The 23,701-nt window shown below is 55.2% G+C and overlaps 1 protein-coding gene across 4 annotated transcripts in view; it reads left to right on the top strand.

The window, feature by feature from the left end:
* Positions 1–4,314: 4,314 nt before the first annotated feature.
* PCDH19 (protocadherin 19) overlaps positions 4,315–23,701 on the top strand; it is a 69,411-nt gene continuing 50,024 nt past the window's right edge. For all 4 annotated transcript variants that reach the window (XR_010391075.1, XM_026111060.2, XM_026111059.2 and 1 more), the window contains exons 1-2: positions 4,315–6,843; positions 9,891–10,218. Coding sequence is in view for 3 of the 4 variants with exons in the window: in XM_026111060.2 (XP_025966845.2) it covers positions 4,703–6,843; positions 9,891–10,218 (2,469 nt within the window). In the remaining variant the exon portion in view is untranslated. The remainder of the gene's footprint in view (positions 6,844–9,890; positions 10,219–23,701) is intronic.

Here is a 23,701-nt window from a genome sequence, read left to right as displayed (position 1 = left end):
AGACGGGGGCAGCGCAGGATCCCAGTTGGTCCCCGGGGCAGCGGGGGCGGATGGCGGCCCCACGGCTCCGCTCCCCGCCACAAGCACACGGTTAACCAGCCCGGCGGCTGCCTGGAGGTGCTGGGCGCCTTGCCGGCCACTCCACCACAGCCGCAGACTAGCCCCGCGGTCCTCCTCACCCTGAGCTAATGAGAAATCCCAGGCTTGACGGTGCGCTGATGCCACTGCTTTAAATGCACGTGTTTTAGATCCTGAGATCTGTTTTTTGACAGGTACGAGAGAGACAGCTATAAACGCCGGGCTGGAAAGGCAAGCTATTTCCATCAGAGCTCAAACAAAAGGCTGCGGGCTGCACCACTTGCCTTTAATTAAAAGCTTTCATTATTTTACAGCGTGGGCAGAACCAGAACCAATATCTTTGCTACGCGCTGCCTGCATCCGCTGATGAGGACGACGGGCTGCGACGTCTCCTCATCCCGCCGGCCCAGGGCCGCCAGAGCCGCCCAGAGGCAGGAGCCGGGCTCCGGCTTGGCTCCTTGGGACACGGGTACCAGCACCACCAGGAGCTGTGTGCACGCAGCATCCTGCAGCCGGCCGTGGATGCTGCTCTCTGACCTGCTCCAGGGTTGAGTTTTTCAGGTGTCCTGGGAGCAGGGCTTGCTTTTTCATTTTGCGTGTGTTTGCCCTGTGGCAAGGTGGCGTTGGAGAGGCCAAGGCGTGCCGGGCCCCATGGCAGCCCCGCTGCTGCCGGCACCGCGGCCACGGCCATTGCTAGGGAACGGGATGCGGCGGTGCTGCCGCTCGGCATAGGGCACTGCCGGGGGCCGCGGGGGCACCGCGCTGTCCCCACTCCGTCCCAGCCCCGGCGGCGCGGGGCCGGTGCTGCAACGACGTCAGGCGCATGGCGATGAGAGCGGCGGGCTGCAGGCGAACTAATTGTGTTGCAAGGAGCGGAGCGAAGCTTTTAGGTTCCAGAGCTGACGTGTGGCATCTTTATTAATGTGCCTACTTGAGCTCCCTGGGACGCGATGTTTTCTTCTCACCCCAGCTATCTATCTGAACTGATAATAGGACTATTAATCCATTTTGTTGACAGGCCTCCCGGACCTCCAGCGAGATGGGAGCAGGGCGGAGGGGCTGGAATCGATCCTAGCTTTCCTCCTCCGGGAGCCAGTCACCACCCCGGGCAAAGTAAATACCGAGCGTTCACTGAAGTACGAAACGTTAGCCAAGGTTACCGGGGCCGTGCAGCTAGCCAGATGTTCCATTGCAATTCTTTGCTCATGCCGGCACTCAAGTGTCCCAGGGAAATTTGCTGGGATAGGAACTGCTCTGCAGCAGCAACAGCTGGACGAGACCCTGGTCCGGGCATCTTTCAGTAGAAAAAGAGCTGGCGAATTCGGTGTGTCCCTGCCCAGCTTTTGCTCCCGCACACTTGCCCTGTCACTGGCTGATCCCGACGCCTTTATATTCAGACTGATCCTGTCTGGTTTTAAATATCTCCAGCCACAGAACTTTTTCCCTCCAGGGAACCACGCAGCAGCCTCATAATTTCCCCTGTCAGCAGAGGGTTTTTTCCCCGGTGACATTCAACCTAAATGTTCCATTTCTTCATTTCCTGCCATCCCTCCTGGTGCTGTCCCTTGTACTGTATTAAATAATTCTTTCCCTCCTCCTCTATTTACACCAAGCAGATCTGCGAGGCTCTTATTTTCTCTCCCTGTGGACAGCTCTTAGCCAAGCAATATATGTATTTAAGCCTTTTAATCTTCCTTCGGAAATCAGTCTCTCAGAGTCTTTGATCACTTGGGTTGCTTCCCCCGGAGCTGCTGGCAATTTGTGTATGCAAAGGGAGCCCTTCAGCTCTGCAGGGGCAGCGGAGGTGCTCGGCCCGCTCGCGTCCCCGGGCGCCCCTTTCGGCTGTCGCCGCCCGGACGCAGTCCCCTGTAGTTGTCTGAGGCACATGGCATTTTGCTTTTCCTTGCCCGTGTTTCTAATCTCGCTAGGCCCCTTTGTGTTAATTTTCCATGCTTGCTGGAGCTCACAGCACCTCCCAGCATAGCATCATCTGCCAAATTCATTAATGTGCAGTTTACTCCCTCTTTCCAGGTCATTAATAAGGGTATTAAACGAGAGCAGACCTAACCTAGATCCCTGCAGTACCCCATAAACACCTCCCCCTGTTTCTAATTACCCTTTGTTTATGATCCTTCAGCCAGTTTTTCAATCCACACGGCACAGTTCAAGTCATCAGAATTAACTTTTCCGAGGAAGACTGTGAGCACAGTCGCGCGGCTCCACCGCTCGCGCCGTCCCCACCTGCTGCCTCCCCGAGCCCTCGTCCCCTGCTCCCCAGCCATGGTGCTGCGCTGCCTCCCAGGATGGGAGGGACCACCTATCACAGGCTGCTCTCTCCTGTCCCTTCTGCTCTCCAGCCCCCCAAATACTGCCTGGGGAGATGTTTGGCCCCATCTCTGTAGACCTGGAAGGTGACAGCTGGATGGTGGGGAGGCAGGAGGGGACACCAGGGCCAACCTGCCCAGAGGGTTTGGGGCTGCATAGTGCTGGGGGCCACAGGGAAGCGAAGAGGCTGCGGGAAATGGCCAGGACCACGTGGAGGTGGTGGGATGGTGAGCAGGCCCTCCTTCAGCAGCACGAGCCTGGGGGCCTCTGCGCACTCCGGGGATGCTGATGTCCCCATGTGCTTGGGGGCACGGTGTCCCGGCATGGGGTGGTGTCCTGGGACGGGCACATGTCCGGGGCTGGAGCTGTGTTTTAGGATGGGGGGGGGGTATGCTGGGAGGGCGTGGTGTCCAGGGATGGAGTGGTGTCCAGGCCTGGGGTGGTGGCCTGCGACAGCAGGTGTGCGGGGATGGAGTGGTGGCTGGGCCCAGGGTGCTGTCCAGGGATGGCGTGGTGTCCAGGGATGGCGTGGTGGCCTGGGACAGGGGGTATCCGGGGATGGAGTGGTGGCTGGGCCCGGGGTGGTGTCCCGGGGAGGTGTCCGGTAGCGGGGAGCCCGGCTCGGGGCCGGACCCCTGCAGGGGCCGGGCCCGTGTGGGGGGACCGGGCCGGGCCGGGCGACGCCTCCCGCCCCGCGGCGGCCGCGGCGGCCGCTAGATGGCGCCGTTGTGCCTGGGAAGCCGCGGCGGGGCCCGACGGCGCGGCCGGGGCGGGCGCGGGGCCGGGCTGAGGGGGCCGAGCCGCCGCCGCCGCCTTGGCCCCGCCGCTCCGCGGCCGCGCTCCTCAGGCCCGGGGGGGAGCAGCCTGCCTGGGAGCTGCGGCTAGCAGCGTCTGAGCTCAGCGCCGCGGACCGCCGGGCCCCGCTAGCAGGACTGCCCCAGCAGTGCGGGCAGGGCTTCGGCGAGCTGCCAGGTGCACAGACAGCTCCCGTGTGCAAGGCACGAAACCCTCCCGGTGCCCTCCTCAGGCCTTTTTGATTGTACCTAAACGCACCTGCGTGCCGCACGCGGAGACCCGAGGCGAGCACCGGGAGCAGTAAAATGGAAGTTTTATTTTTAAGAGATAAGACGGTACCACGTTGCCTCTCCCAGCTGCAGAGCTCTGCATTTCTGAGCGAATCGGAGGGTAATTAACGGTGAGCACAAAGCGCTGCCAATCTCACAGTCGCCAGGAGGATGTTTGTATTTTTCGGTTCCTACGCGGCAGCTTCCCGGTGCTCGCCCGGCACGGGGGACGGCAGCCCCCGGGGGCCGCGCTGCCCGCGGCTCCTCCGAGGGACGAGCGGCCCCGCGGCGCGGCCCCGCGCGGGGAGCCCGGCCCGCGGGGCGGGTGCGGCGCTGCCGGCGCTGCCGCTCCCCGCAGCAAGCGGGAGACGCGCTGCGCCGGACAGCGCGGACGGCGGGGCCGGGGGTGCCTCCCTCGGCGGGGCCGCGGGCACGGTGCCAGTGCCTACGGGCGGCGCCGCGGGAGCCCCGGCAGCGGCGGGCTCCGCCGACGGCCCCGAGGCCGCTCAGTGCGGTGGGGATCAACCCCCGGTGAGCGGCGGCCAGGCCGGCGGCGCCCCGGAGCGGCGCCCCGAAAGCGTCCGGGCTCCCCGCGCCGCTCCGGGGGCCGGGGCGGACCGAGCGCCGCGCGGACACACGCTCCCGGAGCGACAGAGCCGCCTCGCCCGGCGCCCCCGCCGCCGCCGCCGCCGTCCCCGCTCCCGTTCCCGGAGCCGCTCCGCGGCCCCGCCCCTGCCCCGCCCCCGCGGCCGGCAGCGCCGCCCATTGGCCGCGGCGCGGCGCGCTGGCCCCGCCCCCTCGCTCCCATTGGCCGCGGCGCGCCGCCGCCCGCCCCCGCGCCGCCCGCCGGCGCTCCGGACTGCGGGCAGTGGCGTGCGGCCGCCGCAGCGAGCGCCGGCGGCAGCGGGGCTCGGCAGCGCGGCTTGGCTCGGCTTGGCTCGGCTTGGCTCGGCGCGGCTCGGCTCGGCGCGGCTTGGCTCGGCGGCCCGCTCCCGCGCACCATGTCCGGTACGGCCGCGGCGCCGCCGGCTCGCAGCGCCTGAGCGGGCGGCGGCGGCGAGGGGGACGAGCCGCCGCGGGGCCGCACATGCCCGCCGCCCCCGGGAAGTTCGGCGGGCGCTGCCCGGCATGAGGGCGGCGGGGCCCTGAGCCGGCGGCGGCCGCCCCCTTGGCGGAGGCGGCGGCGGCGCGGCCGTCGGGGCGCGGCTCGGCGGTCGGAGGGGGCGGGCGCGGCGATGGGGGCTCTCCCGGCGCTGCTGGGGGCCGCCTTGCTGTGGGCCGGCGCCGGGGCCCTCATCAACCTCAAGTACTCGGTGGAGGAGGAGCAGCGGGCCGGCACCGTGATCGCCAACGTCGCCAAGGACGCCCGGGACGCCGGCTTCGTGATGGACTCCCGGCAGCCCACCGCCTTCCGGGTGGTCTCCAACTCGGCCCCCCACCTGGTGGACATCAGCCCCGGCTCGGGGCTGCTGGTGACCAAGCAGAAGATCGACCGGGACCTGCTGTGCCGGCAGAGCCCCAAGTGCATCATCTCACTGGAGGTGATGTCCAGCTCCATGGAGATCTGCGTGATCAAGCTGGAGATCAAGGACCTCAATGACAACGCACCTAGCTTCCCCACTGACCAGATTGAGCTGGAGATCTCGGAGACAGCCAGTCCCGGCACGCGGGTGCCACTGGAGAGCGCCTATGACCCGGACTCGGGCAGCTTTGGCGTGCAGAGCTACGAGATCACACCCAACGACCTCTTTGGGCTGGAGACCAAGACGCGGGGTGATGGGTCCCGCTTCGCCGAGCTGGTGGTGGAGAAGAGCCTGGACCGTGAGACTCAGTCCCACTACAGCTATGTGATCACAGCGCTGGATGGCGGCGACCCGCCCAAATTCGGTACGGTGGAGCTCAGCATCCGTGTCATCGACTCCAATGACAACAACCCTCTCTTTGAGGAGCCAGCCTACACCGTCAGTGTGCCCGAAAATTCCCCGCTGGGCACGCCGGTTATCCGCCTCAATGCCTCCGACCCAGATGAGGGCACCAATGGCCAGGTGCTCTACTCCTTCCACAGCTACGTCTCTGAGAGGGCCCGGGAGCTTTTCCAGATTGACCCCCAGAGCGGCCTCATCACAGTCAGTGGTGCCATCGACTATGAGGAAGGTCATGTCTATGAGCTGGATGTGCAGGCCAAGGACTTGGGGCCTAACTCCATCCCTGCCCATTGCAAAGTGACCATCAGTGTCCAGGATGCCAACGACAACCCTCCTCTCATTAATCTGCTCTCCGTCAACAGCGAGCTGGTGGAGGTGAGTGAGAACGCCCCCCCGGGGTACGTCATCGCCCTGGTGCGGGTCTCAGACCGTGACTCTGGGGCCAATGGCCGGGTGCAGTGCAAGCTCCTGGGCAACGTGCCTTTCCGGCTCCAGGAGTATGAGAGCTTCTCCACCATCCTGGTGGACGGGCGTCTGGACCGGGAGCAGAGGGACCAGTACAACCTGACCATCCAGGCCAGGGACAATGGCATCCCCTCCCTGCAGGCCACCAAGTCCTTCACTGTCAAGATCACCGATGAGAATGACAACCACCCCCACTTCTCCAAGCCCTATTATCAGGTCATTGTGCAGGAGAACAACACCCCGGGGGCCTACCTCCTCTCCGTCTCAGCGAGGGACCCTGACTTGGGCCTCAATGGCAGTGTCTCCTATCAGATCGTGCCCTCCCAAGTCAGGGACATGCCTGTCTTCACCTACGTCTCCATCAACCCCAATTCTGGGGATATCTATGCTCTGAGGTCCTTCAACCATGAACAGACGAAGGCCTTTGAGTTTAAGGTCTTGGCAAAGGATGGGGGTAACCCCTCGCTGCAGAGCAATGCCACTGTCAGGGTGATCGTCCTGGATGTCAATGACAACACCCCCGTGATCACGGCCCCTCCGCTGGTCAATGGGACTGCTGAAGTGTACATCCCCAGGAACGCGGGGGTTGGCTACTTAGTGACAGTGGTCAAGGCGGATGACTACGACGAGGGTGAAAATGGCAGACTTTCCTATGAAATGGTCGAAGGAGACAGAGGATTTTTTGAGATAGACCAGGTCAATGGAGAGATAAGGACCACCAGAGCCTTTGGGGAGAACGCAAAGACAGCGTATGAGCTGATTGTGGTGGCTCATGACCATGGAAAAACATCTCTCTCGGCTTCTGCCTTGATTTTGATATACCTCTCTCCGGCCCTGGATGCCCAGGAGTCCATAGGATCTGTTAACTTGTCCCTGATTTTCATTATCGCCCTGGGGTCTATTGCAGCCATTCTTTTTGTCACCATGATCTTCGTGGCAGTAAAGTGCAAAAGGGATAACAAGGAAATCAGGACCTATAACTGCAGGTAAAGACAGCCTTATTTCTATGTACCCGGCAGTGTGTGCTTTGATTTTTGCAATCCCGGTTACTTTTCCATTTGCCATCATGTGCCTGCGGGGGGTAGTTAAATTTGCTTTAGGAACAGAAGTGAGGGTCACCAGCTTAGAAGCTTTAAAAAACTGTTTATCTGGGAGAAAAAGGAAAAAAATCTGTCTCGAATACTAACTAGGCTTCATTCCGGGGCTCGGCAATCTGTTGCAGCATACGTTATTTTTACATGCTCGGCAGCAGGAGCAGCGCGAACAGTTTTTGTGCCGGCATGGCCGTCCCCTTCCCTCGCGCTTGGCAAAGTGTCCGCGGAAATCATCCTCGCCGCGGGCGCGGGGCCGCGCTGCTGCTGCCCGCAGGTGAGAGCCGGCGGGGCGGAGCGGGGCGCTGCCCGGCGGCCGCGGGAGGACGCGGCCGGGCGCGGAGCCGCCAAGCTCCGCCGTGTCCCGCGGCCCTTTTCTCCCCTCTCCAAAGCCCCATTGTGGCCCGGCGGCGCGGATGAGGCCCCGGTGACAGGCGACGGGGAGCCCAAAGCAAAAGCGGAGAAAACCGCGGTGCCCGGCGCGGCGGGCGCTCCCGCGGGTGCAGCGGCCGCGCTGGCGCGGAGCGCGGCTTTTAGCGGTTTTTAGCGATTTTTGCCCTGGCTGAGTGCGCGCCCGCGGGGGCGAAGCGCGGAGGGGAGGGGAAGGGAGGGAGGTCACTGCTGCGGCGGCGGCCGGCGCGGCCGGGAAAGGCTGATACGTGAAACTGAGTCCCCTGAATATGTAACAGCCCCGCGATTATTGTCTCTCTTTTACTATTCTCCGTGTTACACAAGTTAGTAGACAAATGCTAACCGCACATGAATATCAATCAGATGCCATAAAAGAGCAGCTGCAATGCCTCATAAATGGTTTAATCCTGTTACTAGTGAAATAGCCATGACTTCTCCATTCCTTCAGCACTGAGTCATTTCAGAGGGGAGGAATGGAAATTAATTTTGCTCTACCTTTGAAACGTATGATCGCCTCTGGCAAAGCGGTAGTGCGGGAGGATGTGCAGTCTTTAAAGTTTTATTTACACAGAGATAATGACGGAGAGTTCAGTTTTTACACCCCATTTTTACAACATAAAGTGAGTTCATAAGCCTTTTTGCTTGATGGGGAAAAATCATCTGCAAATAAAGCCCGCTATGTGCTGTATTATGGGATGTCTAGCTTTAAGTGAAAGCTAATATACTGGATTTCTTGCCAGCTCGGCCCATTAAACAAGAATAGGATCTGAATGTATAAAAATCAAACGGTGGTGGTGCCCCTAACAGCTTCACACATATGTATAAGCACTAGGTTTAGTGTGATGGCTTAGGGATTAATGAAGTGCAGTTTAATTAAATAATTGGTCAATAGAGAAAGGACAGCAAAATGAATGCCTGCAGGAAATAATTGGGATCTCACATTGCCAAACTTAAACATTTAGGTAAACAAAACAATTAAAGCTTCATCAAGCATTGTTAGGCCAGTCAGCAGCATAAAGATTGTTGGCACAACAGAAATCCCCGCGTTCCTCTGATTTATTTCCGCACTCGGGGGAATGCATGGGCTGTTATCAGTGTGAATCTGATCGGCAGAAGTCAGCTGCGGAGGTAAAGAAGTAATAGATAGGCTGCGCGGTGTTTGTGATCATTGGGCCCCCCCCTCCCCGCGCTGTGTGTGTGCATTTAGACTTGCCATTTCCTTTTTTTAAAGGTCCTTAACAACATCTGCTGGAGAGTCTTCATAAAATGTGTTAATTTATGAGGCACATAAGGTTATATGAGAGAGCTGTTTGGCTGGGTGGCATTTTCATGCTCAGGCAATTAGCTTTTTGGAACAAGAGTATTTGTCCAATATTTGCTTTTCTAGATAAACTGTGTTATTTATTCATCCTATTATTTCTGTTGCAGTTATTGGATTTTTCCCTTTTTTAAATGCTGCTATCATAATAAGAAGAGGAACAGACTCAGGACTTTCAAATGTATATTTCTGACTGTGATACAATTTAATGTGTTTCCCTGGGAAATACTGAGATGCTTAGCACCGTGTATGCCTGTATTCCTCTGTGGGGCATTCGTTATGGTTGTGTTGGCTCCTATGGAAAAATGGGCCACTGTTGCTTTGAGCAGAGCATACAGGGTTAATGCAAGGTGCAATCATATTTTTTATTATTTTCTGGGGTAGTGTTTTATGGTAACTTTCTTCCTCCAGTGTTTTGTAGAAGGCAAACAAGGCACTTAATCAGTTGATTCTTTTGGCAGGTGGGAAGCAAAGAGGGAAAGAAAGGCAGAGAAAAATAAGCTTGCAGTAAAAAAAAGGTCAAAAAGGATCATTTCTCTTTGCAAAACACAGTGGTTCTCTAGAAGGCAAAAGCATTTCCCAGCAGAAGGGGGTGTGTGTGTAGGGGGGGAGTGAGCAATAGGAGATACTTGGAGAAAAGATTTCAAGTTATCAGGTATTATCAGGAGATAGTCAAAATACTAGCAATTTAGAAAAAAACATTAATAAACAAGCAGCCTTTGGAGTGTGGTAGAAGAGAGCTTGCCAGCTAGGACTGCTTCTGGGTTTGCTTTATTTACTGCTATGGAAAATGAACTGGGAAAAAGTCCACTATTCATTTTGAATTTTCATTACAGGGACCAAATTAAATCACTTTTAAAATCCTTATTACGTATGGAAATGAATTCAGGTACCCTTTTCAGTTCATGGATTTTAACATCTCCATCTTTCTCTTCTGCAGGCTGGACTTTATTCCTAGTAACTAAATATCAGCACTAGCAAAACACAGAGGCATTTTCCCTTTCCTTTATTTTCCATGTCTGACCTGAAAACCTTATACATATGAAAATAAGCTGAAGACCATATAGTGCCACAAGACCCAATACATGACGTAACGTGCATGACTAAGAAGCCTACATGGAGATGGGGCCAAGCCCTCTGGGTCTCTTAATGTTTATTTAGCAAGGCAGAGTTTGGGATGCTTTCAGCTATTCGTTTCGCTTCTCTCCCATAGAATTGCAGAGTACTCCTATGGACATCAGAAGAAATCGAGCAAGAAGAAGAAAATCAGCAAGAACGATATCCGTCTGGTACCGCGGGACGTGGAGGAGACGGATAAAATGAACGTTGTGAGCTGCTCCTCGCTCACGTCGTCCCTCAACTACTTTGACTATCATCAGCAGACCCTGCCGCTGGGCTGCCGTCGGTCGGAGAGCACCTTCCTCAACGTGGAGAACCAGAACAGCAGGAACGCTGGCTCCAACCACATCTACCACCACACCTTCACGGGGCAGAGCCCCCAGCAGCCCGACCTTATCATCAACGGGATGCCGCTGCCGGAGGTGAGTGCGGACGGATGCAGCCCGGGGCGCGCCGGGCCCTCCTCGCTCGCGCCTGGGACTCGTGTGCCACTGTGCACGGGAGGGTGGCTGGGCCGGGGCCAAGGTGGTGGCCTCCAGGCCCTGGTGGCCTCCAGGCCCTGTGGCATCTGCTTACGTGGGGCGTCAATAATCGTGCACGTGCCGTGCAGCCTTGTGTTTGCACAGTAGCGTACGTGTTTGGTGGTGTTGTCGTCTCATCCAGGCTTTAAGCGTTGCAGAAAGTTGTTGAACGTGCAGGCAGGGTGTTTCAGCGCGTTGCCCGTACAGGGCTCAGATCCCCCATGCTGAGGGCATGGTGGGTTATGTGCAGCCAGGGTGGGCTGCAAAGCCAGGCTGCAGGTGTACATACCTCCACATCCGGCTTTCTGGTGGCAGCGACAGGCACAGTAATGAATCACTTCTTTCAGATTGCAGGGCAGTCCAGGCACTTGCTCGTGGGCGGCAGTTTTACCCACCAGCCACTGCAGAAGTCATCAGAAGTGCCCAGGCGAGCGATGCCAGGCCAGGCTGTGTCTCTGCTCCTAGGAGACTTGTTTGCTTTACAAGTGGATTTTGAGTGTGGTGGCTCTCGAGGGAAGAGCAGCCTGGACACTTGTTAAATTCACAGGAGTGTTTTAAAAATGTTTTTAACTTTGGTGGCCATCACTCTGGCAGCAGCAGGTCATGTTGGGAATATAGAAAGTATGAGATGCCTTAGCGCCGCTGAGCACGTATCCAGGCTGGCCGGTGTTGCTCCTTGCCTTGCAGTGGTGTCTGCAGGCGGGAGGGGAAGGCGCAGCTCTGATCCATGCTGTTCTCATCAGGTTCTTCTAATTCATCAGCTCTTCCTGTATATCACAGGCATCATTTAATGTTGCTTGTTTGTCTCTCTTTGAATTATTGTTTGGTATTAAGCAAAACAATCAAAGGTTTGTCATGTTTCCTGCTTTGAACAGAATAACAAAGCTGAAAAAGCAGCTAAAATATTTATGGCGTGCTCTGTTTTGTGTTCAGTGTACTGGTGTAAATGCAAAACGATGCCATTGAAGGCAGTGGAGCTGCTTCAGATTTATACTTATGCTGTGGAGAGCAGAGCGCGGCCCTCTGCGAATGTCTGCAGGGCTGTTGGAAACAGCTGATGCTGGTGGGCCTGATCCTGCAGTATTTGTACAGGCAAAATGCGCATTGAACTCTGATATTTTAGGCTCCACTGAGAGTAGAGAGTTAGCTCCTGAGAGGTCACTCAGCGGTGCCTGCATAGGGCTAGGAGCCTTCAATTTTGAAGGGCTCCCGGGTGGAAAGTGTTGGTAGTTTGGAGAAGAGGTGCAGCTTCTAAACACCAGACGATCAGGAGGTGGTTGTCTGGATCTTCGTGACAGATCGTGGGCACTTTTCCTTCTTCTGCACAGGCTGCATCTCCAGTCTCTCCTGCCCTGACATTTGCAGACTTGTCATCTTACGGCTTTGCATTTTCAAGGTTACCCACTTAGAGGCTGTGCGGAGGCAACTTCTGCATCAGTGCACAAGCACAGAGCCAGCACCAAATGGAGCTGCCGGTAGCTGTGGCGGGTGAGAGCCTGCATGCATTTAGGAGGGTACCCCACAAGTAATGGAGCACCAGTCCAGAGAAGTAAAGCTCGATTTAACTTCTGGTGTTGGTAGAAAAGCTGTAATAGAGTTTCTTAGCAATAGCTGACTGGAATTGACCTGGATATAAGAACTTGTCTATTCTGCTCAAATGTATCCAGCCATAGACCTGGGCAGGATCTCCTGATCCCAGGAGCCATTAAGACAGGGAGAGGCAGGGACTCTGTGTTGGAGTCTGGATCTGAACAGGCTGGGTCAAGGCTGTCTCTTGTCAACAGTGGCAGAAGAACGGTGAACGAAGGCCCTTGTTCCTTGCACTCCTGCCCCAGGCAGGCTGGAGGTGGAAGCACCATCCATCACTCAGTTATGGGGGGATTCCCACCGATGCTCAGAGTTTGCTGAGTGACCTTTGGGGTTCAGGGTGTCCTCCTGCTCAGATCACACATCTCAAGGTTGTGTGTGAGTGAAAGCTTTTAGCATCCTCGGGGCAGTGGTCCATGAATAATCCCTGCCCTTATGGCCTGGAGAACGGTGCCGTTTGGAGAGGGCTCTCAGGAGCGGTGTTGCCTGGTGCCTTTTTGAGGGCACTGCCGTGCTGTGGCGGACTCCGTTGCCATCTCCACGCACCGCCCCGTGGAGCACCACTGTCAGCCTGTGATTCAGTGCTACAGACAAAATTCAGTCATAAAATCCATCACACGTTGGCGTTAACTACAAGCGTGCGCCGGCAGCTGGAGGCCTGCGGTTCGGGGGAAGAAGGAAAGATCATCGGAAACATCATAGCTCATCTGATAAAGTTAATAGACAGTTGCAGGCAGAATGCTTCTCGGCGCACGTTTCTCCCTGGCGCAGCGGCTAAGCCTGGGTGTCTGGCTGGGTGCCATTCTCCAAATAAAACCCCAGTGCCTGGTGTGTCGTCTTCTGCCAGGGGCCCAGGACATGCGCGGAGGAGAATGGCGTTGCCTTTCCCCGTGCCTCGAGTCGCCCCTTTTCCCCACTGCTTCTTGCAGGTAGGATGTGTTGCAAGGCGCTGAGCCGTGGCGGGGTGGAGGAGACTTGCCTGCCGCGGCAAGTGCCATGCTTCGCCTCCCTGGAGCGCTGGCTTCGACTGCAGCGAGCGCACAGGAGGGGCGGCTGAAAGCTTTCCAGTCTTGCTAAGAGGACCAGCAGCTCTCCGGATAGTGGGTGGTCTCAGAGGGCCCCATCCAAAACCCATTAGATAACTGGAAGATTTTCCACTGACATCACCGGCTTTTGGAGCCGTTCCTGCACGCGGCAGGGCTCCAGCCCCGAGGACACCTCTCTGCCAGGGCCGTCGCTTTTGTTTGTTTGCTAATTTGTCCGCTCCAAGGAGAAGCTTGCAGCTGCAGCGCTGGCAGCGCCGCCATCTCGGCACATTTAGGGACCGAGTTTGGAGTGAGGTGCGCTCAGCCGGCAAGGAGTCAGCGCCCGGTGCCCGCGGGGGAGGAAAACCCTACCCGCCGTCCCTGCAGCGGCCGAGTCCCAGCTGTCCCGCTGCCGGGGGGGGATGGAGCGAGGCCTCGGCAGGGCGAGCACGGCGCTCCGGGCGCAGCCACCGTCTCACATCCCAGCTCTGGCTCCGAGTCGCCAGCTGCTGCCTGCCTCTGCTGTGGGCAGGCTCCAGCTTGGACAGGCACCTGTCCTTCTGCCACGCTCCCGAGGTCGGCTGGGGTCTCCTAGGAGCTTCCCACAAATCCCGGGGCCAAACTCGTCGTGCTTCTGGGGAACATCATTGCTGTGCATGCATGGTCGTGTGGTGCTTTATTAGTAGCTGCTGTTCACTGCAATTATCTGCTTATCAAGTAGGTTATTGATACACCTCCGGGTGAAGGTGCTTTAATAAAAATAATTCCTGCCCAATGCAGAGCTTTCAGAGTCTCCAGAAAGGGGAAAAGCGATTGCCTTTCCCGCGTGGCGCAGAATCGCACTCTGCGGTGCATGCGCGGGGACTCCGTCCGGGCTGGTTTGATGTATCTCAAGTGATGAGGCCTCCACCGTTTCCCCTCGGAGCCCGAAATCTGATAGATATCCGTGTCAGGGAGCTGCTGCTAATGCTTCTCCTCGGAGGGACTTCTCCTTATTGCACTGATGGAAAGGCGAAGCCTCGGTGAGTAAAGGATAAAATGCAGAGGTAAACAGGCAGCTTTTGGTGTCAGCTAGCATATGATGTTTGTGCCTGGAATTAAGTGATTGCCTCTGAAAATGGGCGCCGTCGTCGCCGGCGGGGGCTCTCCGCTGGCTTGACGTGTAGCTGGTCTTTAACGTGAGGCTCATTAGCCTTAGCAGTCAGGAACCTTGAAATAAAAGTCCCCGAGGAGGAGTTGTTTGTGGAGAGAGCGGCTCTTCAGGAGACGTCTCCGAGTGCCCAGCAGTGTCACGAGCGGCGGCAAGTCTCTGTGCGGCGGGGCAGAATTGGACCCGCGCCGCTCATCCGGGCAGGATCACGCAGCAGCGGGGTTCGCGGTTTGATCCGGAAGATGCAAAAAAAACTTGGAGGGATGATGCCGGGGAAGCGTCTCTCGCTGCACGCGGGCTTTTTCCTGTGTGATTTCTGACCTGCTCCATTTTGCCATTGCCCTGGCGTCCCCGGGAGCGCGGCTGGCAGCCCGAGGTTTGGCCCCGTTTAGTGGTTTCGCCTTGTTTTGCAGGAGGGCCAGTGGGACACGTGAAGGCCGAAAGGGCATTGCCCATTTTGCTGCTGCCGAGTGCTTTTTCTTCTCTTGCTGAGCTGGAGGAGAAGTCATCTTTGAAAGCAGAAGGGCTTCTTGGCGGGTTTTGCATGTAGATTACTGGAAGTTGTGCCGGGAGATTGAAAATCAAAATTAAAAGGAGCCATTAAGCAGCTTCCCTGCTGGAAAAACCCCTTGCGCTGGGGAAACCCGTCTGCACAGGGACAGGTTTTAGGATCCGGGGGACACCATCTGCGCAGAGTCGCCACCCACGTGTAACCGCTGCACGCCCAGATTTTGACTTTGTGCTTTTTTTTAAAAAAATAACCCTGATGGGCACGCCGTGGCTGCTCCGCGTATCGGAGGACGGTGTCGCCTCAGATGTCCCCCCCGGTGGTGCCGCGAGGGTCGGCGCGGGCGCGAGGTGCTGGAGACATCAGATGTTCAGACGCAGAGTGCTGTTCGGCGCCGGCTGTCTTTGGTCCTGCTCCGGGTGGTGCGTGGCGGTGGACGAAGGTAGGAGGCACAGCGCTGTTGCTGTCGTGCTGGCAAATTGGGTATTTTAGAGTTGCAAATGAGTTACAGCCTTGCTTTGACACCGGTTTGAAATCGGCTCAAGGGAGAAGGTTGGACATAGAGGACCTCGGGCCACCGGCAGTGTTGGGACTGGGCTGCTGGGTGGCACCGGGACCAGCGTGGCCTCCCGGGGGCTGCACCAACGGGGTCTCGCCCCGCGCCGGGAGCCGGCACTGCGGCTGCCGGCAATGGGATTAGGAATTACTGGGGTTAGCGATAATCCGGGTCTAATCCTCCAGCCGCGGTGCACTCCTGAATAATCCTGGCTCACACTGGTTTTGCTGGGGCTTCTCGTAGCCGTGGGATTACTGGAGTGAGCAGCAGCGGCAGGATGAGGCCCTGGTGGTTTTTGATATGCTTTCGTTCTCCTCGCTATGGGAAATGCTTTTCCCGGCACAATAGGGCAGTTTTGGTTCCAGGCGGCTTTCGCTGGGGCTCTCTCGCGGTGTTGACGGACGCACGTTGCCGCAGCCCACCGAGATTTTTGTGTTGTGCGGGGTGAAATCAGTGTGGCCGCTCCTCTCCCGCCGTCGTTTCTCTACTCATCAGTTCTTTCTTCCCCTTCATCTTATCCCCCTCTCCTTGGCTAGCCTTGGAAAGCCCCAAAGTGTCTGTTATAATCACATTTTGTGTGATACAGCCAGAATGAATGTACTTGCTTTAATATGCTCGGTTTGAGGAAATCCGTTTCTGTGTGGTACAACAGACAATTCGCTATAAATCATGCCGCTTATACGCGAAGGGCCTCGCGTTAGTGCGATGTGAGGGAAACGCCATCATGTATAATTGGAAGGGATTTGGCTTGCTTGTGAGTAGGACTGTGTATAGAACGAGAAAAAATGGATAATTTCCGACCCGGAGAAAGTTTTGCGGCGCTGAGACGTGCCAGACTGTTGAAATAAGGCGTATTTTAAGTGGAGATAATAATTAAAGCATTATCAGCAATGATGTGCAACTAGTCGGAAGATTGACTCCACAGAAAACGTTGCCAGTCTTGTTTTCTCCTTGGGAGGTCACTGTAACTCAGCACTTTTTTGGTCTCAGATTTGCACAGCGATGTGTAAGCACAGGTCACGTCTCTAATTAGCGTGTCTTCGTTTCCGCAAGGGCGCATCTCTGCCTTGCAGCTCATGGCAGTCTGTCTTCTCTGTGAGCCCGGCAAAGACAAGTGATGTTTTCAGGATTAGATAATGACGCTCTCCCCCCCCCCCCCGCTCCGTGGTTTTAAAAATAATGAAGGGATAACTAGGTTTAACTGCAAAACAAGGAAAAAGCTCTGCCCTTTCCCAAATCCTCGCAGCCGGCCGCCAGTCCGGAGCAAAGACCTGGATGAATTTTGGGAGAGGCTCCAGCCCCAAGAGCCAAAAACCTCTCAGGATCTCTTCATCCTCCCTCCAAATATCTGCATATGCAAATAGTCGTGTAATTGCAAGTCGGGAGTCTCCCTCAGCTTAACCATTCCCGAGCTGTTTTGTGTATCGCTGCTCATTCCCGACCTCTGCGAGTGGCGGAGGCCAACATTATGGAAATAAGCAGCTTTTTATTCCATTCCGAGGTCAGTCCAGCCAAATTATACATCTTCTAATGCAATCGCTTCGAGCTCTCAGTTTTGAAAAATTCATCTGAATGCCTTGCAACGGAGATAAATACCCCAGCTCCTATCCGCGCTCAACAGCGTCGCTCCCCGCTCGCTGTGCTGAGTCTTGGGCACGCGCTTGGTTCGGTGCTGCCCGGCAGGGCTGTGAGGCCGTCCCGCCCTGCATTATGTTATTTACTTACAAGTGTTTATATAACACAGCATGTATCATATGTATGTGCAATTATATAAATATACAATTCCTATATCACACATAACTATACGTTACTATATCGCTTCTCCCTTGCTCTTACACTACTTGCTTGTGTTTTACTGTTCAGTTTTACTGAAAGTACGCAGGCTTGTTTAGTTTTTTGATAAACTTGAATTTCTGGTGCGTATGTCCCAACTCTTACTCGCTGAGTCCATGAAGTTCGCTACTGCAAGTGAATATTTAAAAGGCAGATAAGAAGTTTCACTTAGATTAGGAAAGGTTTTAGGTAATTTTTTTTTAAATGTCATGCAAAGGATGGGCTTAGCACACAAATGCAGCCCTTTGTATAGTAATTTCTGAATTAGCTCTCGTTGTTGCAAGCGATATGAACTCTGTGGTTTGTTTATGTGATTTCTTTTGCATGAAGCACACACTGCATGCACAAGAATATTTAAGGCCAAGTGCACATCTCCTTTGAATAACCTTACGCACATCTGCTCGGGTTCTTGGAAGAGCTGGATTTTCTAGCTGCTGTCTCCTGCAGCCCTTCCCGAGGGCTCAAGTCAGAGAATATCTGCAGCCAGGTGCCCTTGCAGGCTCTGCTCTCCTGGCTGTGGCCTGGCTTTGATGGGCTGAACGCGTAACACGAAGTGAGTCTCTTCTCCAAAGAGTCACCCTGCAGGGCTTTTATTTCCCTTTCCCTCCCACTGCTGAGTCTGCTGGGAGCCGTGATCTGTGAGGTTCGCGGAAAGGGGCTTTTGCACTCAAACGAGCATTCTCTGGGCTGGGGGCACCCCATGGCCCCTGGTACCCAAAACCCCTCCGGGCGGCAGCTTCGGCACTGGGACCTGTTCGAGGATGCTCCTCCTTCCCGGCCCCTTTTCGGGACGCCAGCGCACTGCTCCCGGCCGTGGCCAGGCCCCCGGAGCCAGCGGTGCTGGCGGCTCCCCTGCACATGACAGGCTTCTGCCGCTAGCGAGGCAACGCTGTGTCTTGCCTAAATTTCCACCCGCTGGAAATAGCAGAGACTTTGTAGATCCGTTCCTCCTCCCACCCACCTCCCTGCCTCTGCAGAGCTTTTTTTTCCTCCAGACTCAGCCTTCACAAGTTTTCTGGAAGACAATTTTAAGTCTCTCCAGCGAGGAGGCCTCCACCTCTTCTCGGAAATTATTTCACAATTGCACAGGCGATGGTTTGCAGTGATTTTTGTCCCTCTGATATTTCTTGACGTTCAGCCTAGGTTTTTCTGTTTGGGAATTCACTGCACCGCTCCTTGGTCTGCTCTTTTGGGCTAACCTAGCTGAAACCTCGCTGGCTTCACTGGGAGGCACATGAGCAAGCCCTGTTATTTTTAGTGTTTGGTGATTCACTTTGCCCCTTATTCCGGTGTGAAAGGTTGCAGCTCAGCTCATCCCTGGGCCCAAAAGCTCCAGCTTGTCAGGGTCATTTTGGTGCCTTGAATGAAACGGGGCGTCTCGGCTGCAGAAGTGCTTTTCCCTTCTTCTCCTTCTTTCTCCCTCCCTTCTTCCCCGGGACGCTTGCCCGCGGGCTGCCCTGCGTGGCCACGCTCTCCTGGCACGGGAACGCTCGTCCGGTGCAACCCTGGGGCTGCGCGTGTATCTGCTTCCCAGGCAGGTTGTGCATGGGCCTGTGCCTGGCCTCTGCTTAAATAAATGATTAGATATTGTTCCCAGTAGAGGCTATAGTTGAGTTCCAATCATTTTTTGTTAATTAAAATACAGGATGGTCTTATTTGTAGCATAAATAGTTGTAATCTGTGTACTTATAAGTGCAATTATAATTTAAATTAGAGCGTGCTCTGAATTTGCGATGAATGGGGTGCTGTGCAGGAAGCACTACCTCTGCAGACCTGGCCGCAGTAGCAGCCAGTGATGGTGGCTTTAGCCTGGGGTCCCTGCAGCCCAAACTCCCGTTGCCCTCCGGAGCGACTTTCTGGGTTCAGCAAGGAGAGATGGAGGCCTCTGATGGCTCCAGGCGCATTTTGGGCCCAATCTTGCTGTTCCTGTTTGGGTAAAGCTTGCCAGTGACACTGTTTGGAAGATTTGCCAGAGGAAAGACAGCAGTATCATTACTTCAGTACCTCCGTCTAGTTTCTAGCCTAAATTTGGAACAAAGTAATGGCTTATGTCAGCTGGACAAGTGATTATTACTCAGCCTTGAAGTGACTCCCTGTTTAACACAGAATTACAGTTAGTTCTTGTCTCCTCGTTAGGTTAGCGAAGGCTGCTAGTGCAGCGAGTGCTAATGCTGCGGTGGAAAAATATGCATTACATTTATTATACTTCATATCCTTGATGGCTTATCATATATCCTCTGATGGGAGCGCTCAGTGCACTGCAAGTAAAACCCCCCCAACAACTCTTCCTCATTAAATCCAATAAATACTGTATGGAAATGGTGGCTGGCTTCTCTATGCCGGAGCTGCATAGACGAGGTCTTTGTCTCAACGTCCTGATGGCCACAAGAGATCTGGACATGAATCCTTCATCATTCTCACGGGGATCTTGAGCTTGTCGGATTATACCATCTTTTGTAATGGCAGGTGTATGCCACAGGGCAGGTTTTAAAATTCCTGTGTTGGTGGATTGCATTAACCCATACTAAGTCAGGTATGTAAAATTCCATTAAGCTAAAACCCTCTGGCATTTTCTCACCAATGCCAGAGATCTGCAGGCTATGCTAATGTAGTGCGTTTGCTCATCTATTAGTAGGATGATGGTTTTAAAATAATAACATTTATCTTTGGCAGTGGATCTACAATAGTGCATGCTGAGTACAATTTTGTGAAAGGCTCTGCAGATGTTGCCTCATTCAATCTGGGTCAAAAAGATTGCTTAGAATCATAAAGGTTAGAAAGAGATCAAATATTTCTGCTTTTTTATTGCTGAATAATGTACTTGGGAAAATATCATTCACCATTATTAGACTAAATGAGTACAGAAAACACAGGACTCGATAGTCATTTCTCAATATTGGCTGATTTTACTGTTTTTATAATGTAGCTAAATTCCCTGTTATTGATTGTGGCATTGATTATTGATCCGGAAATGTAAATGTATGTGCTGGTGTGAGCAGACAGGAATTTAGCAATTGCAGAATGAGACTTCTGCGTCTCACTGCAGCGCTCGGTGGTGGGCGGCACACCGGCGGAGCGGGTTCGTGTTACCCGTGGGGAGCCGGCTCTGGTTTGCACCGGGAGGCGTCAGGCCCCGTGCTGGCATACCTGGGTGGTATGGGCAATGCGTGTACATCCTGCTACGCTGGACAGCTGGCACTGGTGTTTCTGTGTTACTGAGTCCTGTTTTCAACACCTGTGAATATAAATGGAAATTGCACTTCTGCCTGTCTTTTGACACAGACCAAGAGCAAACCCTGCGCCCTGATGCGCCGGGGTGCTCTAACCCTGGTCCGGGTTTGGTGCCCATCCTCTGTAGCTCCAATCACCTGCTCAGTCCTGAACTTTTCATATTCAGATTCACATCTGGATGTTTTGGCATGGACCCAGCTTCAGTGACATTTAGTAATCAAATTTACATGGCTGTTGATTTAAAAACAAAATCCAAACCTGCCTGTCCAGGAAAATACCTTTCCAAAAATTTGCAAACAGTTCCTGGCCTTTCCTGTTTCCTCCTTCCCCCCCAACACGGTGGCCGTGTCCCATTCTTGGGAGGAACACTGTATTTTGGCGAAGATCCTTCCCTACGTATGGGCTTATAGCAGGACTGAGGTTAATGAGGGAGACCGAGGCAGTGGCCCCGGTACCTTCCCCGCGGCCCGTCCCCCGGGCTTTGCGGCTGCAGTCCTTGGGGTTAGGGGCTGCTCCAGCCCCACCGAGGCAGCCAGAGGCACCAAGCCCTGCAGTGTCGCTCCCTGGAAGCAGGAGCTATGGGCTCCCGCTTGTCTGGTGGTTGCTTAGCCAAAAGATGAATTCCTTTGTTAAAAAATAGACGAATTTTGGAGTATGTTCATCTCTTGTTCTCCACATTTAGTTGTTGTCAGCATTAATATGCCATTAACACATGCTCATTAGGAGGAGAATGATTATACCCTGTAGAGTATATGGGGGAAACCTTCATTAGGCACTAACATATTGAACCAAGCTGCATACTTCACATGGGAAAACTCCAGAAAGGTTCTGCTTGGCATTAGATTTCTGTAGTTTCTGCTTGTTGGTGGGAGGAAAGCATCGTGTTGTCTAGCCTGTCCTCTTGGCCAGGGCTGCGACTGAGGAGCGCCACGATGGGGATGGCGGCCTCCAGCTCGCTCCGGGAGGAGGCTTTCTCCGACTTCACGCTGACATCCTTCTCGGGACCTGAAAGCAAGTTGTGCTGTTGGTCCCCCCATAGCAAAGATGGCCTGATCAGAGCTTAAATTTGGCATGCAAAGAAGGCTTGAGCCCATTCTCCCCGGCTGTACTGGCTCATCAGGGTTAATGTGTGCAACCTGTGGTTGTCCGTAGAGTAGGGAGACGCTGCAAGAGCAGATTTGTTGAGAAGGGAGGTGTAATTTCTACATACTTGCTTTTCACACCGTAACGACGTTTGAAGCGCTCATCTGGCCTCGCAGCCTCCGGTCGGGAGCCGTAACCTGCCACGTGTGACACGGCAATTGCTCGCTGCGATGGGGATGGCAGCGGGGCCGGCACGGCTGCCCGGGTTGCCCTCTTGCACGGCAGCTTGAGGCGTGTGCGTGGTGCTGCCTTCAAGTCAGTCAATAAGGATAATTACAATTTCGGGTGGAGGTGAGGGAGCTGAGCGCTAGAGCAGACAAATATTTAAAAATTAAGACCCTGTTTATGTGCAGATGTCTCCCATGATAGGTAACAAGGGATGGACAATAAAGACCGTATGTGGTATTTAACCAGAAGTTATTGTAAATGTGGCGCTTTCATGGATTTCCGTGGAGCTGACAGCTGTCCTCGGTCGTTTTGCAGGTTGGCTGAGTGGCGGCGGGGGCACTGCAAGCCGGTGTCCTCCCCTCGGGGTCTGGGGAGGGAAACCATACTGGTGCAGCCGGGGGGAACTGCATGTATCAGCGTTTGCCTACAAATCTCAGCAAAGCAAAAAATGGTATTTGGCAGGCCCGGATTTAGTGTTGTGGAGGTGAATGAAAGCAGAACCACATAAAAAGTTCAGGAAGACAGGAAGGGAGGCAGCCCTTTCTTCTCGTGCCCATAATAGCCTCAGAAGCACGAGTGCCGGGGTGCATGAAACGCTTTCCACCCAGCACGTCCCTGTGAAGCGGCTGGCCGCGCAAGCCTCGCTTCCCCCCTCTCCTCTGTGCATCTTTGTGGTCCCTTCCAGAGCCCTTTCTTACTTTTGTGTTTGGGTGTTGCAAATTAATGAGGCTTTGAAGTCTGTGCTCAGTCGGTGTCGGTTCTGAACTTTCCCCTTGGTAATTCGGCTCTTTGTTGGTCTCTGTGGGCCAGATCCAACCTCCCTTCATCTTCTGAGGCAGTCAGACACAGTAGCGATGAGCCCGGCGTGGAAGCCGCTCGATGAAGCGGTGGTTACAGCTCGGGCGGCTCTCTCCTGGCACGCAACAAAGGCGCCGCCGGCTCCGCTTCTGGGGTCGGGACGGCTCCTGGCGCCCGCTTTGCCGACCTGGGCAGACGCCCGCTCCCGGGCCCCGCGGAGGGTGCCCGGCACTTGGAGCGGTTTGGAAGGTGGGAGCGCGAGGCGGAGGGAGGGTAGGAGCAGGCTGAGCGCATGCAGCTCCCGGTGCTTGCAGTCACGTGCCACGAGGAGCATCTCATTGCACGCTCATCTGGGGTTTGCACGTGGCGGTGTGCTGGCAGCTAGCGCGGCCAGGACCTGTCTGTGGTAGCAGCTTTGCAGGGAGGCTGGTGCGGCGTCTGGGAGGATGTCTGGGGTCCCGGTGCCGTGGTGTGCCTACGTCTGCTGGGGGAAGTCGGACCTGGAGGAAGCTGCTGAGGGGTTTTCTTCCCAGAGAGGTGGAGGCAGGGAGGGCTGCCGCTGCCCACCTGCGGCTCTCGTTGGCTTCGGTGAGTGGTCAGCATGGGCTTGATGGCCTTGGGAGAGGCTAGACCTGGCCCCCCTTTGATGTTAATCCTGGAGCCTAATAATGGGGTAATACTCCAAAAACAGAGAGCTGAATTGTTGTTTTGTCTGTCATTGACAGGGAGCGAAATGAGTGATGAGGTATCAGCATATGGCTGATCAGTCTTGGAGATTTCTGTGCGTCTACCGCTGTCTTCGTTAGAAATAGAATATAATCTTCTGGCTCATGATTGTGGTGTGCATCTTTGATTTGTTCTTAACTTCACTTCAACAACAGCGGCGTGTCCCAGACGTTGGACATCAGTCTAAGCTGTGCTGGGAGGAGGGGAGTCGCCTGGTCTGTTCTGGGCGGTCGTTCCTGGTGCTGGTGGTCTGCTGCGATACAGGAGGCGGGCTGGACGGAGGCTCCTGCCCTTCCTGGTGCGAGCAGGATGGGACCATGCGCGAGGCGCCGGTGCTGACGGCCAGCACAGCCTAATCTCATCGCATGGGAAAGGAGATTTGCTGCAATAGAAAGACGAAGGGAAGAATTTTATAGCCCTTTTCAGAGGATGTTTTAATAGGCAGGTGCCCTGTGACACCGGATGTAATTTCAGCTAAGCGGTAAAACATGGTTTGAAGTTGCTTCTTGATCAGGAGGGATGCTGGTTGCCGACGTCCGTCCCAGACGCGTTGCCCTGAGCTGTGTGTTGCTGCGCGGTTGGCGCTGCCCCATGCCGGCAAACCCGCTCGGCGGCGGGAGCAGCATGCCGCGTTTGCCATCTGCAGCATTGCAAACCAG

Source organism: Dromaius novaehollandiae, chromosome 11 (assembly GCF_036370855.1).
Source record: "Dromaius novaehollandiae isolate bDroNov1 chromosome 11, bDroNov1.hap1, whole genome shotgun sequence".
Classification (NCBI taxonomy): domain Eukaryota; kingdom Metazoa; phylum Chordata; class Aves; order Casuariiformes; family Dromaiidae; genus Dromaius; species Dromaius novaehollandiae.
Note: the sequence above shows the minus strand (reverse complement) of the source record. Positions and strands in the feature narration are given on the sequence as shown.